Source organism: Anoplopoma fimbria, chromosome 19 (assembly GCF_027596085.1).
Source record: "Anoplopoma fimbria isolate UVic2021 breed Golden Eagle Sablefish chromosome 19, Afim_UVic_2022, whole genome shotgun sequence".
NCBI classification, from domain to species: Eukaryota; Metazoa; Chordata; class Actinopteri; order Perciformes; family Anoplopomatidae; genus Anoplopoma; species Anoplopoma fimbria.
Window position 1 is genome coordinate 23,634,414 of NC_072467.1, and position 16,582 is coordinate 23,650,995.

Genomic DNA, 16,582 nt, shown 5'->3' on the forward strand with positions numbered 1-16,582 from the left:
TTAATGTATCTGACTGGTCAAATAATCAAACATACAATAACACAGACTATTTCCCAACCATACTTTAGATTAAAGAGCGCCTCATAGACAGCCACTCACTTCATTTCTTTTAAATTTAGTATGAAAATCAATTTTCAAAGCCTTGAAACCTGTTTACGATGCATAATCCAGCACAGAGAAGGACATGTGGTCACCGTTATTATTAGATTAGTTACAGTAATGCAGCTGTGTCAGCCACCTCTGAGATCTCATGTTTGAGAATCAGTAGAACAATGGACACTGAAAAGAATAATAATGAATTTAATCTTTCCAGAGAGTATTTGAACACAACAGTAAGGAAGCATCAAAATACTGCCCGGCCAAAACTGCTTTAATTTGCAAATGTCGCAAAATAAACAAAAATATAACATTTTCTTCATGTTCATTGTGATGAATTGTCTATTTCAAACCAGTCTTCACACTAAGAAGGTTGATTTTCACACTATGTTGGAGTGAAGTGAAGTCAATGGTTGCCCGAAAGATTGAAAATCTTAAATCTTTTAAAACAATCTGCAAATATGTAAAGCATATGAAGTCTGTAATAAGTGATTTGAAACTGGAAAAAACACCAGTGTCTCCATTCCCATAAAGAGCAGAGCTAAATAAACGTATTAAGTGACAACCAGATGGTGGTATAATGCTTGAGGGTTTTTTCTGTTGACCTGTGCTTTGTTTGGACCTCTTGAACACAACATGCACTCCAGACCTTATTTTTCTTCCTACAACCGCACAGCTAGATTTGGGCTTTGAGTCTCCACGGTCGGGTGGAGTTTTGTAATATATTATGGCTCATGGCCTGGTTGGGTGCAGAAGGAGGGCGGAGGCTTTAGTCGAAGAGATTGGCCGCCGTGGCTTTGCCGTCGTACTTTGAGCCTTTTCCATCAAACTCAGAGGGGAGGATGTCGGCGTCAAACTCCTTGTAGTAGTTTTCCAGCTCGTCTCCGTGGACAAACACCTAGAGCGAGGACAGCAGCTGTTAGAGGCGTTTGAGACTCACCACCTGGCTTTCAAACAGGTGAGTGGGAATTTGATTTTAATCGATATCTATAATACCCTGAAGTGGGAAGTCTTTATAAAGTCAGTGCAACAGAGAGTTATATAGCAGAAAACAGATCAGACATGAATTTCAGAAACAAAGCATGAATTCAATTAAAAGTAAAAAGGTTTTGTTGGTGTGTTATGGGTATTTTTAGTATTATTGCAGGCCTGCAGCAAGCTCCACTAAAATAACTGTAACATGCATTATTATTTAAATGAAGTATAAAAACAACAACAAATCTGTGTGTAAAATCCAAAATTTAAAAGATAAATTAAGATAAAAACAATTGTGTACTTTTGCTGCTGAAGCCATTTTATTTCACAACCTGGTCTGAAAGAATAGTAACATTGGCCTCAGAGCTGTCAGGATAATATTACATGCAATGTTTGAATAAAATCCTTTAAAGTCCTGCACTGAAAACCAGTTCTGACTGTGTCCTCTGACATGGTTGCATGTGACGCAGTGTTGCAGCCGGTCATTAAAGGATCACATGTGTCTGACTGACTCACCCTCTCCAGCAGCTTGCCCTTCATGAGTGGTTTGACCACATTGTAGGTGGTGGTGAAATACCAGGGCTGGTGGATGAAGTGGACAGCTTTGAAACGAGCAGGGAACGAATCCTGGAAGAAAAAAGTAACATGGTTTGGTGATATACTGAAAATGCCTTGCTCAAGCTGTTAGAAGAGACAGAGAGGGGAGAGCCCTCTATGAATCATAACACATCAAAATTCCCTAACACAACATCACACATTCAAAAATAAGGTTATAAAAAACATCTGAAGATCTTATTTCGCAGCTTTTTATTTCTAAAACATCCTTCTCAACACACCTGCAACATGTCCACCATCTTCTTGAGCTCCGTGGGTTTGATTCCCGACGCCTGCTGCATGGTGAAGCCCTTGAAGTTCTCAATGATGCAGAACCCGTTGATCTGAGTCTCCTCGTTCTCCAGCAGCTTCTCCAGGATCACGCAGTAGGCACGCAGGATCTGAACACACACACACACACACACACACACACACACACACACACACACACACACACACACACACACACACACACACACACACACACACACACACACACACGATTCATTAACTGATTTAAATCTTTATGATATTTGTAATCACATTGTGTGATATGAAGACGAATTTTGACATATCCAGTGGTGGATTGTAACTAAGTATATTCATTGAAGTACTGTATTTAGCTTGAGGTACATGTACTTCTATGATACTTTATACTAACCCCATTTTGGAAGCCAGTGTTGTACTGTAGTGTTTTTCAATGTGTTCAATTTACTTGACAACATTAGTTATTTTGCAAATTCAGATTATCAATACAAAATATAAAAGAATCAACTTATAAATGATGATATACAGTAAAATGTAAAGCAATTAAAATGAGCCCCGTCTTATTGTTATTAAGTCATCATTAAGTATTGTGGGGTATTGTGATGTAATATTTATTTAATGTTGTTTATTTATATTGTTTATGATCATTTCTATATTAAGAGTTTCCTATATGTTAACATTACATTTTTTATTTGTTATTTTTGTTTTACTTATTTGTTTCATGTTCAAAATTAATAAATAAAATAAAAAAATACTGAATGAGTGCTTTTACTTTTTGTGTATAAAGTTGTGTATATTTACTGAAAATTACAAAACATGTTGAATAACTTTTTGTATTTTACACTGTGGGATTTTTGCTTTTACTTAATTTTAATTGTAAAAATATCTGAGTACTTCTTCCACCATTGAATCCTTGACCCATTTAAATTAAAGTGGTAGATGTGCTTTTTCTAGGTGCATTGTGGGATATGTTGAAACAGAAACCACCCACTTACCTCATCGAATGTGATCTCCTCGTAGTCCCAGTTCTCGATGTTGAAGAGCAGAACCACGCGGCCGTATTTGTCTCTGCTGGGCAGGATGCCGGGGTATCCGGCCTCGATGGTGCTGCGTACGGCCTCGGGGGTTAGATTCTCAAACAGCTCGGGGTACTCCTTCCTGAAACGCACGTAGCCTGGACGGAAACACAGGAGCACATTCTGGGGTCACACCGGGCTGTACTCTTTCATTTTCAATGTTCAATAACACTTTAGAATATTAATTCACAATTTAAAAGCCACATTTGTGGTTTTTTTCCTTTAAATTAAAAGTGAGGTTGGGTCACATTGTCTCTAAACTATTGAATCAGTTTGGGTTAAAGTTGAGAATTTGAGTATCCCATAATGATATTGAGTTTTTTTCCAGTTGTATATTTTAAAACAATATTTTGTCAATGTAAAAATATTAATTATTTGTATTAGCCTTCGAAAAAACATCCTGGTTTGATTTGTCTATTGCAGTTTTTGATTTATTTTGTAAGAACTATGGAGCCTTTATAGCTGTAAATCCATCATTATATTATGATTTAGAGATCAGATTTTTTAAAAGTACATACGTATCCAGTGGTGGAATGTAATTTAGTATATTTACTCAAGTACTGTACTTACATTTTTGAGGTACTTGTACTTTACTTGAGTATTTCCAATCCATTCAAATTTTTACTTCTACTCCACTCAATTTTGGAAGTTAAAGTTGTTCTTATTACTCCACTACATTTATTTTAAAGCTTAAATTACTTTGCAGATTCAGATTATTGAAACTAAATGCAACTCAACTCATAAACTATGTTTTATTATAGCTTAAACTACCCAGCAGTAAATAAAGTAGATTGAATTACACATGGACTAATTCTTATCCAGTTATATAATATGTATGATTCTAAAATGAACCATTCTTCATACTTTAGGTATATTTTGATGCAAATACTTTTGTACTTTGTATGTAGGTAGTATTTTGAATGCAGGACTTTTACGCGCAACAGTATTTTTATTCTTCTTTCACTACTTCTCATATTAAACACACAGATTAGCATGTTTCCTATTGTTTCTTTTATGTTGGATTCATGTGATATAACCATGAGTTTGAGATTCTCTGGTGGGAAACCTGCTGTCAGTATCATCACTTCAACCTGTTTCTATCGTACCCTTCATGAGGTCGAAGGCTCTGGGCACATCGTACTTCCTGGCCCGGATGAAGCGGACCAGCAAACTGTCCGGTTTCTCCCCAAAGGTGTCCTGCACCCCTTTGGCCAGGTCGTCACCCGCATCGGCCTTCTCCTTGATTATTTCTCGCAGCTCCTTCACCGCCGCCACCTTCTTCTCATCCGTCTCGTTCAGCTCGTCCTTGGCCTGTAGGGGGAGCCGGAGCAGACAGTAAGGTCACAGCCAGCTTTGATTTTTATACAGTTTAGTGACATAACTGTCAAAAAGTAAACGAAATGGTATTTTATTAATGTTGCGAAATAAGAGTTCTGTTTGACAATGCTATCTCATCAATTTGGTTTATTCGGACTCTCTAACTGACCTGATATTAAGTCCAACCAGGTCTTCATGTTTGCCAATCTCGTTAAGTGAATAACTCAAGTTTGAATTAACTATGTGTGTTATCATAGCTTTCCTAGGTGTGATCAGGCATGCAATACTAGCGTCTGAGTCTGCTATTTTCTACATTTTTAGTGCATTCTTTCACGGAGGATTATCACGAGGAAAAGTACTGCAGGTTGGTTTGTGTTACTTAAGGGGAACAAACATAGCCAGGCTCTCTTTATCTGCCTGTGTCTGCTGATGTTACATGATAAACTCTCTTAGCTTAGCTTCATTTTATAGTAATCCTGGTCATATAGTTTAAAGGATGTGTGTGGGATTCAGTGCCATCTAGTGGTGAGGTTGTAGATTGCAACCAACTGAATATCCCTCCGCTCACTCCTCCCTTTCCAAGCATGTAGGAAAACTGCGGTGGCCTACAGACACACTAATGTTGTGTCCTGGTTTTTCTGACTTGGTGATGTGGGAACAGGTCTTGTTACCTTCTGCTTGGTGTGGTCCGGCAGGCTGGCGCAGGGTTCAAACACCGGCCCGTGGTCCTTGACGGTGAGACGTTCCAGCTTGGCCCTGAGAGCCTGCTCCTCCTCCGACACCATGCGGTAAGTTCCACTCTGAGAGGAGAGAATCGGCGTAAGAGCAGACGACAGCAGCCATTTTTGCAAATATTGCAAAAAAAATGCCAATATTTGCTGAATATTGGCATTCAGCAAATATCTGATTAATGAGTAGAAAAAGACTACAAACTGACTAGAAGTTTGATTCCAACATAATTCAATATCAAATATAGTGCTTTGATAGTTTGATTATAGTTTGAAACCCATCCCTGCAAGTTGCAACTATAAAGACTTGGAGAGAGAAACATGGTTGTTCGGGCCCAAAACTATTCCAGAATAAAAACCAGATGATTAAAGTCAGAGCAAAGCAGCTCTATCTAACTCACATAATAATCTATAATAATAGAAATGATCTCTGCTCAGCAGCCTGTTGCACTTTTGGCCACACCTGAATAAGTCATTTAGCACAGTGGATAGTTTATCATGGCAGGAAAGCTACAGGTGTTATTAATAACATTAATAATGGATGCATGCCATTTAGCTTTGCCAGCTCCGCGGCCCTGGTGTTATGGATACTCACTCGCTGGCAATAAGTGTTCATTTAAAGTTCTCCATCCTTCTGAATGCTCTTAAATCTGTAGATCTGAGTTTGTTTCTTGCATGTTGCTTTAGATGGATGTCAACATAATTCTCTCACAGGATTTGGTTGTGAGGTGTGTGTGAGGATTAAAAACACGACTTATCCGCATGAAAAACAACAAAAAAATGCCAGTTGCAGCAGCAAACAATCAATAGGCCTCAGTGTTTGATTAATCTCCCTCACCACTCACGAGTCCAGTAAAGCCTGTAAACACACGGTGAGGACTAGAGGTAGAGATTAGCGGCTGAGGCTACAGTAGCTGTTGACGGCGTTTGTTAACAATGAGCTTTGGTCTTGAGAAATGTTGAGCTTCAGCTGAGTCCACGTTACTGGAAGTAAGTAAATACTGAATAGGTATTTGGCGATTTAGGCCTTTTCCTCGCGTTACGGCTCAATTATCAACATTGATTAGTTCTCTTAGACGTACACAGTTTTAAATTAATGTAAAAGTGCAAATACTTACAACCACAGCCATATCTTCTGCTCTTTATGTCCGTGTCGTACTGTCTGGAGGAAAAAGAAAAAGAGGGTTAAAGAGAAAAACAGAACAAACAATTGACACACTGTGCTCCACTTTAATCCCCCTTCATCCCACCGGCTCTGCTATCACAGGGTACCTTGATTCGGCTATATTTAGCACTTTCCCATTCCTGGATGGTTTAATGGGATATTTAAGGTCGACAGTCTTTTGGTTTCATAATCAACAGGCTCAAATCAACCAATTCTGCATAAACATTAATGGTGAGAAATTCAGTATTTATAATTTGTGAATGGATACAACCATAATGTTCCTTTAAATCTCCCATAAAGTTCATTTTAAAGTAGATTTTAAACTATGCACATGTAGTATCCTGCTGTTCTAATCCTAACGAGTTCATCTTTTTACTATTTTCATAATTAATTAATCATTTCTCAAGAGAAAATATAAAATACAACCTAGCTCCTTGTAAGATATGTGACAGTAAATTGAATATCTTTGGCTTTTAGTCTCGAACAAAACGAGCAATTTGGGCTTCAAGCTGTTTAGATTTACACGACACTAAACTTGCATGTTATAGAACGAAATTAATAATAACCAGCAGATTAATCGATGAGGAAATACATTGTTGTTTGCAGTCCTAACAGAGTGGAAAAATGCAATGTATGGTTGCAACATCACATCTTTGGAAACCTTGAACATTTTACACATAGGTTTAAAGCACAGACAAGCATTCGTGACCCTTTTTTAAAGTAAATTACTTCTACATTTTTTTACATTAAATATAAGATACTTTGCCACACATTTACATTTTGCTGTCAGAGTTTTGGAAAGACTAAAAGACTTTTGTACCTGCTGAACTGTGTCTCTATAGTGTTTCTATAAAGACTCAGTAGATCCAAAACATGCAGAGCTTTGCATTTTTGGGATTGTTGTCACAGCTGGAATGCAGCTCTGAACCTCATCAGAGTTGATCCCATGATGCACCTGCTGAAGCTTGAAATAGTCTTCACTTAATTACATTTAGCACTCAAATATCTCGAGACACATGATGGGTGTCAGAGGCGGCCAGATATCCTCATTTCTTTTGTTTCATGCCACTTTATAAAAGAACCCAGAGGAGCTGCAGAGATTTAGAGTCGTACAACCTCTGAGGAAGCAAACAGAAGTAGAGGAGTCTTACCTGGGGTGGATGTGAAGTTGTTGGCGGGGAGTCCCGGGAGAGTCTGTGTGGAGCGAGCTGGACGGGACCTATGATTTGTAGCGTTGGGATTAGTGTCGTCACACCAGATTACATCCAACTTTCCCTTTTTTCATTTTTTTTTCAATCAACATAAAAAGTGGCGGAGAGGTGTGGAGGAAGTGATGGCGAGGCCGATGTTGGCCAATGGTGGAGGGGCTCCCGTGATGAAAGGCAGAGCCAGTGCACATTTTGGATGATGTAATTTTTTGATTACACACTTTAGGTAAGAGGTGGTTTAAGCTGTTGGAGGGATTTGTTTGAATTCCAAGGAGGCTTGAGTGAAAAGTGACCATTGTGACGGCTGATTCCCAGTTTTATTTCTGCAACGTGATCGCACTGGATGCAGGGAGAGAGACGGAGGCCTGCATTCAAACGGCCGGGTCACATGTTTAGAGACATGATGTCCATTGGGAGTTCAGTCAGGCTCTAATGTTGTGTTATTTCTCAATGGAACCAGCAGCAATAGGAATTACTTTTTATTATTAGTCTTTAAAATGACTTTAATTTATATTTTACTCAGCAAACAAAGAGCTGGGATTAATGATGTCAGAGATTGATTAAAGATTACAACAGAAGAATAAGGAGAGTACAAATATAAACGTTAAAACATATACATAATACAATAAAGTATTAAATGTTAAGCGTATAAGAAGTAAATATCCAACACAATCCAAGACCTGATTAACAGCAAAAACAGGGGCAAAACTGCATAAGCTCTATCAGCTGATTGTTAAATATGTTTAGTGTCAATTTCAGACTAAAAAAAGGTTTTTTGTTGAGTTGTGTGAGTTTTGGTCAGTGGTTGCCATCAGATTTGGAGCATGCAAGGATTCGATGATCAAGAATTTGAGCATTTGTTTAGTTTTCCATTGTTGTGAATTAAGTATTTTTAGGTTTTGCACTGTTGGTGGGACAAATCAAGACAATGTTAAGATTATGATGGTAACTTTTTTCTTAACAGTTCATATACTAAGTGATCAATCAAGAAGATAATTGGATAATGAAAATAATTGTTAATTGCAACACTACACCGCTGCAAAGATAAATAAAAGCAAGACACACTGAACTGTTGCAAAAAAATTGTTTACTGTATATGCCGGGTTTTACAAAAATCTTTATAAAAAGGTTTCAGACCAGTTTTGTATTCATGAGATCTTTGCTTTAAAACTAGAGATCCATCATTCTGATTGAGGAGGAAAAGCTTAAAAATCTACTAAACACATGTTTTCACAAGAACATTTACACACACACACACACACACACACACACACACACACACACACACACACACACACACACACACACACACACACACACACACACACACACACACACACAAACACACACACAAGCCACACGGATTTGGATTTAGACTTGTGTGCATTCATATCAATAAACATGGACCCTAAACTACCCACAGTTCCCTGTGATCAGATTAGTCCTCACGTACTCAAAACATCAGCGTTCGGAGCTGAGAGTAATGTAAAAGTTTATATAATGTGATCAATTCTGTGAACACTTAATGTAATCAGACACACATGTACTCTGTACGAGGATGAGGAACAAAAAACCCTCCAGATTAATCTCAAGTAATTGAGAAACAGAGAGGTGTGTGTGTGTGTGTGTGTGTGTGTGTGTGTGTGTGTGTGTGTGTGTGTGTGTGTGTGTGTGTGTGTGTGTGTGTGTGTGTGTGTGTGTTAGTGTAAACCAATTAACAAAGAGCTACTGGACAGTAAATACAACATGGTGCTGTAATCGTAGTAATTGCTGTGTTTTTTGGTTCTAAGCTGTTATTGAGTGAAATGATTTTTAAGGACCACATGCCCTGAATGGGTTGAGCTTTTTATGTTATTTTCTATTGTTTCAGACATCATTCACTGTTCAAAACCACCTTTGTGCATTGATTTACTGATCAATCCTCCCTCATCCTGAGTTGCACTAGTGATGTGATCATCATAAGATACCATTCAAAGTTAATTCTAGAGGACAATTTTGTTTTAAGAGAAAAACCCACACACGTCCTTTAAGTCTTCACACTACAACCTACATATACACACTATATATCTGATACATGTTTTATGGTAACATGTAAATATCGCCCTAGACGTTTTGGGTCCGTCAGCAGGATCTGGTTCAATGTGGCCCCTTTCTTTGTAACTTTTTCACATGACACTGAAACAACTAATGTAGGCCTTTTATAATGATTAGTCACATAATTTACAATTTAAAGATGTAAGTGAAATTTAAATTGTCTTTAAATATACCACAGTAAATAAAGTATTTGTCTATTAATACCTAACCATATGAATGTTTTTGTTTATCACAGTAAAATGTTGGTGTACACAATGTAACAAATGTTGTCAGGTTTTGTTTTGGAAGTTCTATTTTTAATCTCTTAATGCCAGATCCACAAAATGAATTTAAGTCAAAGCGTAGTATAAATACCGTTACATTTTTTATTTTAGTGAGTCTTTAATTATTTTTATTTGCAACACACTGGTAACGCCAAATTTCTGTTAACTTGAGCTTTCTTTAAACTCAACAGTCTACAAACACATCGACGCAGCCGGCCCTTCTCTCTTTGTGGTTGACATTTGGACGTCGGCCATCTTCCTCTCGCTGACCCCGGTCTCGCTAACGTCACCGACACACGTTTTTCCTCCTGAAGCAACGAAGAAGGAGCAGGCGGCCAGCTAGTAATCTGCTAAATCATGCCTGATCTCAATAAAGCGATTTGGGGAACAAAATTAGACGGATTGGGAGAAACAATGCTTTGCTGTGTTTCCTCCCTACAGCCTGAGCTGAGGGGCCAAGTTCAGGCTTTAGAGCGTGAGTTCATGGGTTTGTAAGACAAAGCTATTTAGAGAAACATGGAGAATGAACTCCACCTGCAGCTCGTTCAATGTTTAGATAATGTTGGATACATTATATATATATATATATATATATATATATATAATCTAGTGTCACGCTGAGATCTTTAGACCTTAACAACGCTACTTAAAACTGTGCAACATTTAGCTCAAAGACTTTATTTTACTGGGAATGCTGGGAGAGAAACCATAATCAAAAGTGAACCTGGAGCATTTATTTGCCTACAAAACTGCACACTATAGACTTTCTTTCTTGGGTCAGCCCACCTTTAATGCAGTGGACCTATATGGACCTTGTCCCATTAGAAGATTTCAGATCCTGATCCAGTGTTTGTGACGGACTCTGACGGTGTTTCTCAACACCAACAGAGCCGAGGTTTCATCCGTTAATATGCCGCTAACAACGCTGCTGTTAATGCCGATCTGGCACCGGATCAAGTGGGACGAGTGTGACGGCATAGTTGGGGAGGGGGGATTTCCTCAGCAATTAGTGTGACCTTTAACATAATGATTTAACTCACCACATAAACATTTGCATTCATTTTTGTGTTTCTGTCCATCAGATGAGTCCAATATTCTCTTTTAGCTCCATTTTTGGTCTCCACCATCTACCAAGGGAAATATCTGGCGTTTTAGCTGCTAAATGCTCCACTATGTTCACCAGTTTGGTCTCTAACTGTGTCTGTCTACTGTTTGGTGCTGAGAAGGTAGTGTACAGTTGTTGTTTTTTTTAGAGCAAAGACAGTCACGTTACGCTCCTGAAAACAGCTGAAGGGAACAGCAGAGTCGGGTGATAATTCTCTCTGGGTTAATCACTACAAGAAACACTTAATAGAAATAAAAATATAGCTACTTTAAATTATTGACCTTTTTCATATTTATGTCATAAAGGGGAAAAAAGACACTATTCAGTTTAAGTCATCTTCCCTGTACCGTTAAGTCGGTCTACAAACCTATAATCTTTTTCATACAGTGAGACAATCAACCAAATTACAAAGTGTTAGATTTTTTGTATAAAAGAAAGAAGGTATGGGTAAAAAAATAAATCATGAGCTTCTCCTCAGCACTCACACTCGCCTCCTTGTGCAACCTGAAACTAAACCAGAGCACAGGACTCTTGAAGTAGACTTAAGAAAAACAGTGTTAACATGTGTTGTCACATTCACTCGTTGAAACCAAACAAAGTCAGACTCATTTGAACTGGATGCCTTTATTTTTTTTAAACGAGAACATTTAAGAGCAGCTTACATTGAGAGGTAATAAAATACCAACATTACAATCCACAATTGTAACAATATAAAACCTTTAAGGCCACATATACAAAGAGGCAGCTGCAACAGGTTAAACTAGTTGTTAAAAATGTGTTTCCCTTCTGCCTTGTAGAGTCGGGGGAAAAAACATTTGAAAAACTCACAGCAGCATTTTTTTTAAAAACACACTCAACTGAAAAATGCAGTTTGTGTTTTCCAAAATAGTATCTGTGGCCCAAGATCAGTTCTGTGTCCTACTAATTAAAATAACAATTGTTTCAAGTAAGAGCAAATACCGTTTGAGAACTCCAAACTTTTCATATCATAAGTTAATAACCTCCTGCTTAAAGAGCACCAACATTTTTAATAAAGTTACTTTAATAAAGTCCGTCACTACGAACAACTGTTCAGGTAAATATCCGGTTTCACAGCAAAAAAAAGGTGCTGTTAGGAAATCCAATCATGTTTAAAAGTGATAAGTTATTTCCCCCAACGTGATACAGGACATCTTCTCGTGAGAAAATGCAGATAAACTTTTTATATTCCCTCCAAAAATGACCCATTTTGCATTAATTTACATAACTTTTAATCTAGAGTGGATTTACTGTCAAAATATTTTAAATTCACATTATTTATTGGTCTGAAGTTGCTCTGATGACTGTGCATCACCATGAAATGAAATCTCTTGAGGTATTTCCAACCATACAAGTGTTATGAATACTCTCCTCTCATTGGCTGTCGGCCATGACATCATCAGGCCAGTACTCGTCCTGCATGTAGTGGTTTGAGGAGGCGAAGCTCGGCTCTCGCGGAGCGTCTCCGTCCCTCATTTTGTTCTGCAGCTCCCTCTCCCACTCGCCCTCCACCAGCTTGTAGAGGTCGAGGGAGGCCAGAGCGTCCTCCACCGAACAGTGACCTCGCTGCCCCACCTGGACAGGCAAACACACGAGGGTCAGCGTATTTAACATTACAGCAGACTTCAAAATTTGTAATTTGTGATTCTGGGCTATACAAAATAAACTGAATTGAATTGAAAAACCACAGACTACAGTGTAGTTATGTGTACATATTATGAAAGGAAAATCATTCTCATTTACGCTTTTACTTGAACAGTTTTTGACGACCATGTGTCCCAGATTGTTTTTTTGTTTTTTATTGTGTACCAACTACAGACCAACCAACACTGGATTTTTTAGGGCCAATACCAATATGAACTTTAGATTATTTGCTGGTAAAATCCTTATTATACCAGGTATTATACCAAGTGTTTCTTTACCTTAATCTTTATTTTACCTTCATTTTTAGTTAACAATTCCTTAATTTATGGAAATGCTTTTCCTTTACAAACGCTTGTTGCTTCCAATAACAGCAGACCAACGTTAATGACTTGTCACAAAAGCCAGAAAACAAACAAACAGGATCACTGCTGTTGGATACTGAGGGACACTTCATCCTTACTGTGTATGTTTAAAGGTAAAGGTTTCTATACAACATAGTACTTATATAAAGCTCCTTGACACACCACACATAGCCTGTTCGGTCCATTACTGATAAAAATGCATGTAAGAACCAATAGCAATCTCTCTCTTATAAGTCTCTATGAGATGGATTTAAGTAGTTTCAATGAAAACCTTGTTTATCATAAAGTATATAATATCTAAGAGAAAATGGAGATAAGCTATTTTGAGTGGAAAGGTCTACAAAAATCACATATTTACAGAGCATGAAGTCTGAAACATGCTCACCTGTATCTTCCTGTTCAGAAGTCTGCCGGCCAAGATCTTGAGGGAGGAGCAGCGCTCGCGGGGGAAACCGGCCAACCGGCTGAGGTGGCGCGTCGTGCACGTGTCCCTGACCATGTGACCCGGGTGGAGCATGTCCAACACCTCAAAGTCGTTGTAGATGGAGTGGCCGACGACCACTTTGCCCTCAAGAATACTGAGGATCTACGGGAGAGAAGCCACGCAAGTACAGAAGAGGATAAATGAAAAATGTACCTTCCATTAACGACCACGAGTGGTTCACATCACTTTTGACAGAAATATGGAGCTTAATGTACGATTTAAAATGCACAGAATTTTTCCGAGACCCCTCCTCAGGCGGAGCTGGATTTGTACTTCCATGGAGGACTCATTTAACCTGCAAATAGCTACAGTTTTTCTCAACAATTCCTCACATTAATATCATAAAGTGGGAATTCTTGCTATTCAAAACTCGGCATATTTAGTATGGCCGCAAAATGACAACTCCTGCTTGGGAAAAAGCCACATAAATGCATTTGAATACCGTTTCTTTACTTTTGTCTTGCCTTGAAAGGTTAGTTTTGTTTGTAAAACAAGTGATATCCTTTCAGACATGCAGGAGGTGACAGTCTACTTAATGTTGCCACCAAATGTGACATTTTATCACAGGTGTTGTTAGTGGTTCTACATGTTATTTGCATGAACAAAAAGCTGAAAATAGCTCATAAGTTTTGTGAAGAATACAATACTGCAAATGATTGCTGAAATAGCTCTGCAACCCAGTCCCGTTGTCTCGTAACTGTATTGTTTATGGATTTCGGTTTGAAATAAATGTTTAAGTCAATGTATCCTCATTGGCTACACTGCCTTGTTCATTTCAAACAAAGTTTTTAGAGGGAAGAGATAAATAAAATAATGATTCAGTAGATCTCAGATCCAGAAGGAGGCCTCACCTCCTCTCTGGCCTCAGCGAAGGGGACGGCGTTGTGCAGGTGATGCCTCCGGATGCCGCTCCAGCGAGTCCTGAAGTCCGTGACGGGCTGACACGGTCTGACGTATTTGTCGTACAACACGTTGCCGTGGTAGTCCAGGATGCTGCAGCGGGCCAGCTCGCTGCGGCGCCCGCCGGGCCCCGTCCCGACCATCTCACAGTCCAACGCCACCACCATGGTCGGGCACGTGCTGAGACAGGGAGAGCTGCGACCGCTGACCGGAGGGCTCGCCTCGGAGGAGAAACCACTGTCCATCTCCCAGCTGTCGCTCAGGGCGGTGACCAAACTGTGGTGTTCAGATGCTTTAGGCTCAGAGAGTCCTGGTTTGGATACAGCAGTGTTCTTGTTTTCACAGTTCAGAGTGTTCTGACTTTCCTGACTTGAGTTGCTCGATTTTGCTTTTTTCACCAGTTTGTTTGAATCCAGATGTTCGTTGTGGTTGTCTGTTGTTTTCCTCTTCACGTTGGCGACTAGTATCTTCTGCTGGTATTTCTTCCGTGCTCTTGCATTCTCCATGGCGTGAAGCATCATGGACTTTTTGCACAAATACCTGTAGTTGCTGAAAAGCCCCCTCGAGGCGGCTTTAGTCCTATTTGAGGACTGTGCCATACTCAACGAACGAACCCGGCCTTGAAGTCATTTTTTCTGAGGAAACAAAAATAACACAAAAACATCCTGATTATTATTAAAAAGGAAAGAAATCCAGTAGACGATCACTACTAAATCTGAATGTATTTTGCTCAAATAAAAGGATGCAGTGCCTCTTTCTGTCACTGGGGTTGTTGTTGGTTCATATCTCAGTGTGAGTACGTACATGTGCTCAATGTGCACATTGCTTATGAGACCACGTTGACACTGACAGGAGGCATAATGCAAATACATATTTTAATAACATCTGATGATACATAATCACTGACTTTGATTGAGAGCAACACATAACCACAGGCCACATCTGGAGCAACAAGCTGTTTAACTTGATTAAATTAACAATCAAAAGTTTGTATTATTACTCAACTATTTAAAAACTCAGTTATGAAAGTGAGGGAACTGTCAAAAGGCTGTTATTTCATTTTATTCTGTTTGCAGACAACGTGTCTCCTGAGCAGGCCATGACACCAGCTAGCACTCATTATGTGACCAAAGCATGGCTGTAAAAAGCTTATTATCATTTATAAAACACGTGTAATGAAGCCGAATTAAACATTTGCCCTAAATGAATCAGAACAGGGTGGAACTAGTATTATATGTAGTGTTGAACCTCGTCAGGAGCCATGGTTGACTGTAAATGTGACTTATGTCAACAGAGTCTGGGGTTCAGTCTGGAAAACGCCACGTCAAACAAAACAATTAACATAAATCCTCAAATAAAAACATTAGAATAGACTGAAGTGAAGAGCTAAACGTGTTGACAAGAGGCTCAGGTTTATAGTTATGACAATGAATACATTTAAATCACTCTACATTACCTTGTGAGGTAGCACGTGTATAGCTTCTGAACATGCCAGGACTGCTATCTTCTATCTGCCCTCTGATTGGCTCCTTCTCTTCTTCGTTTGTTGTTTGACAGGAAGCGTCCAGCTGTCAAATACCTTGAGAGGCGCCGCCTAGTGGTGGATGGCGCTATTGCACAGAAAATGTTTTACAAATGCAAACTTTTCCTAATTTAACCACTCAAATGTAATAATTTATAAGCAGCCAATCTCAATGATCTTTTTTTAAAAGTCATAAAACTTGACTTAAATGTAAAGTCCTGTATTCTGCCTCAAATTCTGTTAATTCAGTTAATTATATTTCATGCAAAGACGGCATTGTTAGTTTTAATCTGCAATTTATTATGTAGTGAAACAGACCCGACTGTCATTAAGTGGAAATACATTTAAAACATGAAATCAGGAATGTTTCTGCTCTAAAATGTTCTGTCTTTTTATCCCAAATTGTTTGTGTAATTATTTAAACCAAACCAAATTCAGTCCAAAGTAGTTTTAACATCCCCATAACCATATTTATACGACAACAGCAAACATTTTTGTTTTTAATAACTGAATAATTGTTAAATTACTTTATTCAGGAGAAAAACAGCCCAAATGAAGGAAGCTTCTCAAAAGTAGGGATTTTCTACATATCTTTGTTTTGTATCGAACATCGTGAGGTTTTGGACTGTTGGTTAAGCAGAACAGGATATTTTTAGACTCTAGGAAGTTATTGATATTTTTATTCCATTCTGTCATACGGACCAAACAATTTTGAACCTGGTCTATATGTCAGAAAGGTAAAACAATCATATAAACTTCCCAAA

At 38.6% G+C, this 16,582-nt stretch overlaps 2 protein-coding genes across 2 annotated transcripts; both read right to left on the bottom strand.

Annotated features, from left to right (window-relative positions):
• Positions 1–865: 865 nt before the first annotated feature.
• On the bottom strand, positions 866–6,183 carry rlbp1b (retinaldehyde binding protein 1b). The gene is made up of 7 exons (XM_054620783.1): positions 6,172–6,183; positions 4,997–5,125; positions 4,115–4,319; positions 2,928–3,106; positions 1,908–2,066; positions 1,588–1,698; positions 866–994 (listed from the first exon to the last, which is right to left on the bottom strand). The coding sequence occupies exons 1-7, from the start codon at positions 6,181–6,183 to the stop codon at positions 866–868; spliced, it is 924 nt and encodes a 307-aa protein (XP_054476758.1).
• A 5,323-nt stretch (positions 6,184–11,506) lies between these two features.
• isg20 (interferon stimulated exonuclease gene) lies at positions 11,507–15,833 on the bottom strand. Its single transcript, XM_054620416.1, has 4 exons — positions 15,753–15,833; positions 14,248–14,931; positions 13,298–13,498; positions 11,507–12,481 (listed from the first exon to the last, which is right to left on the bottom strand). The coding sequence occupies exons 2-4, from the start codon at positions 14,893–14,895 to the stop codon at positions 12,281–12,283; spliced, it is 1,050 nt and encodes a 349-aa protein (XP_054476391.1). The 5' UTR covers positions 14,896–14,931; positions 15,753–15,833; the 3' UTR covers positions 11,507–12,280.
• Between the last annotated feature and the right edge of the window lie 749 nt (positions 15,834–16,582).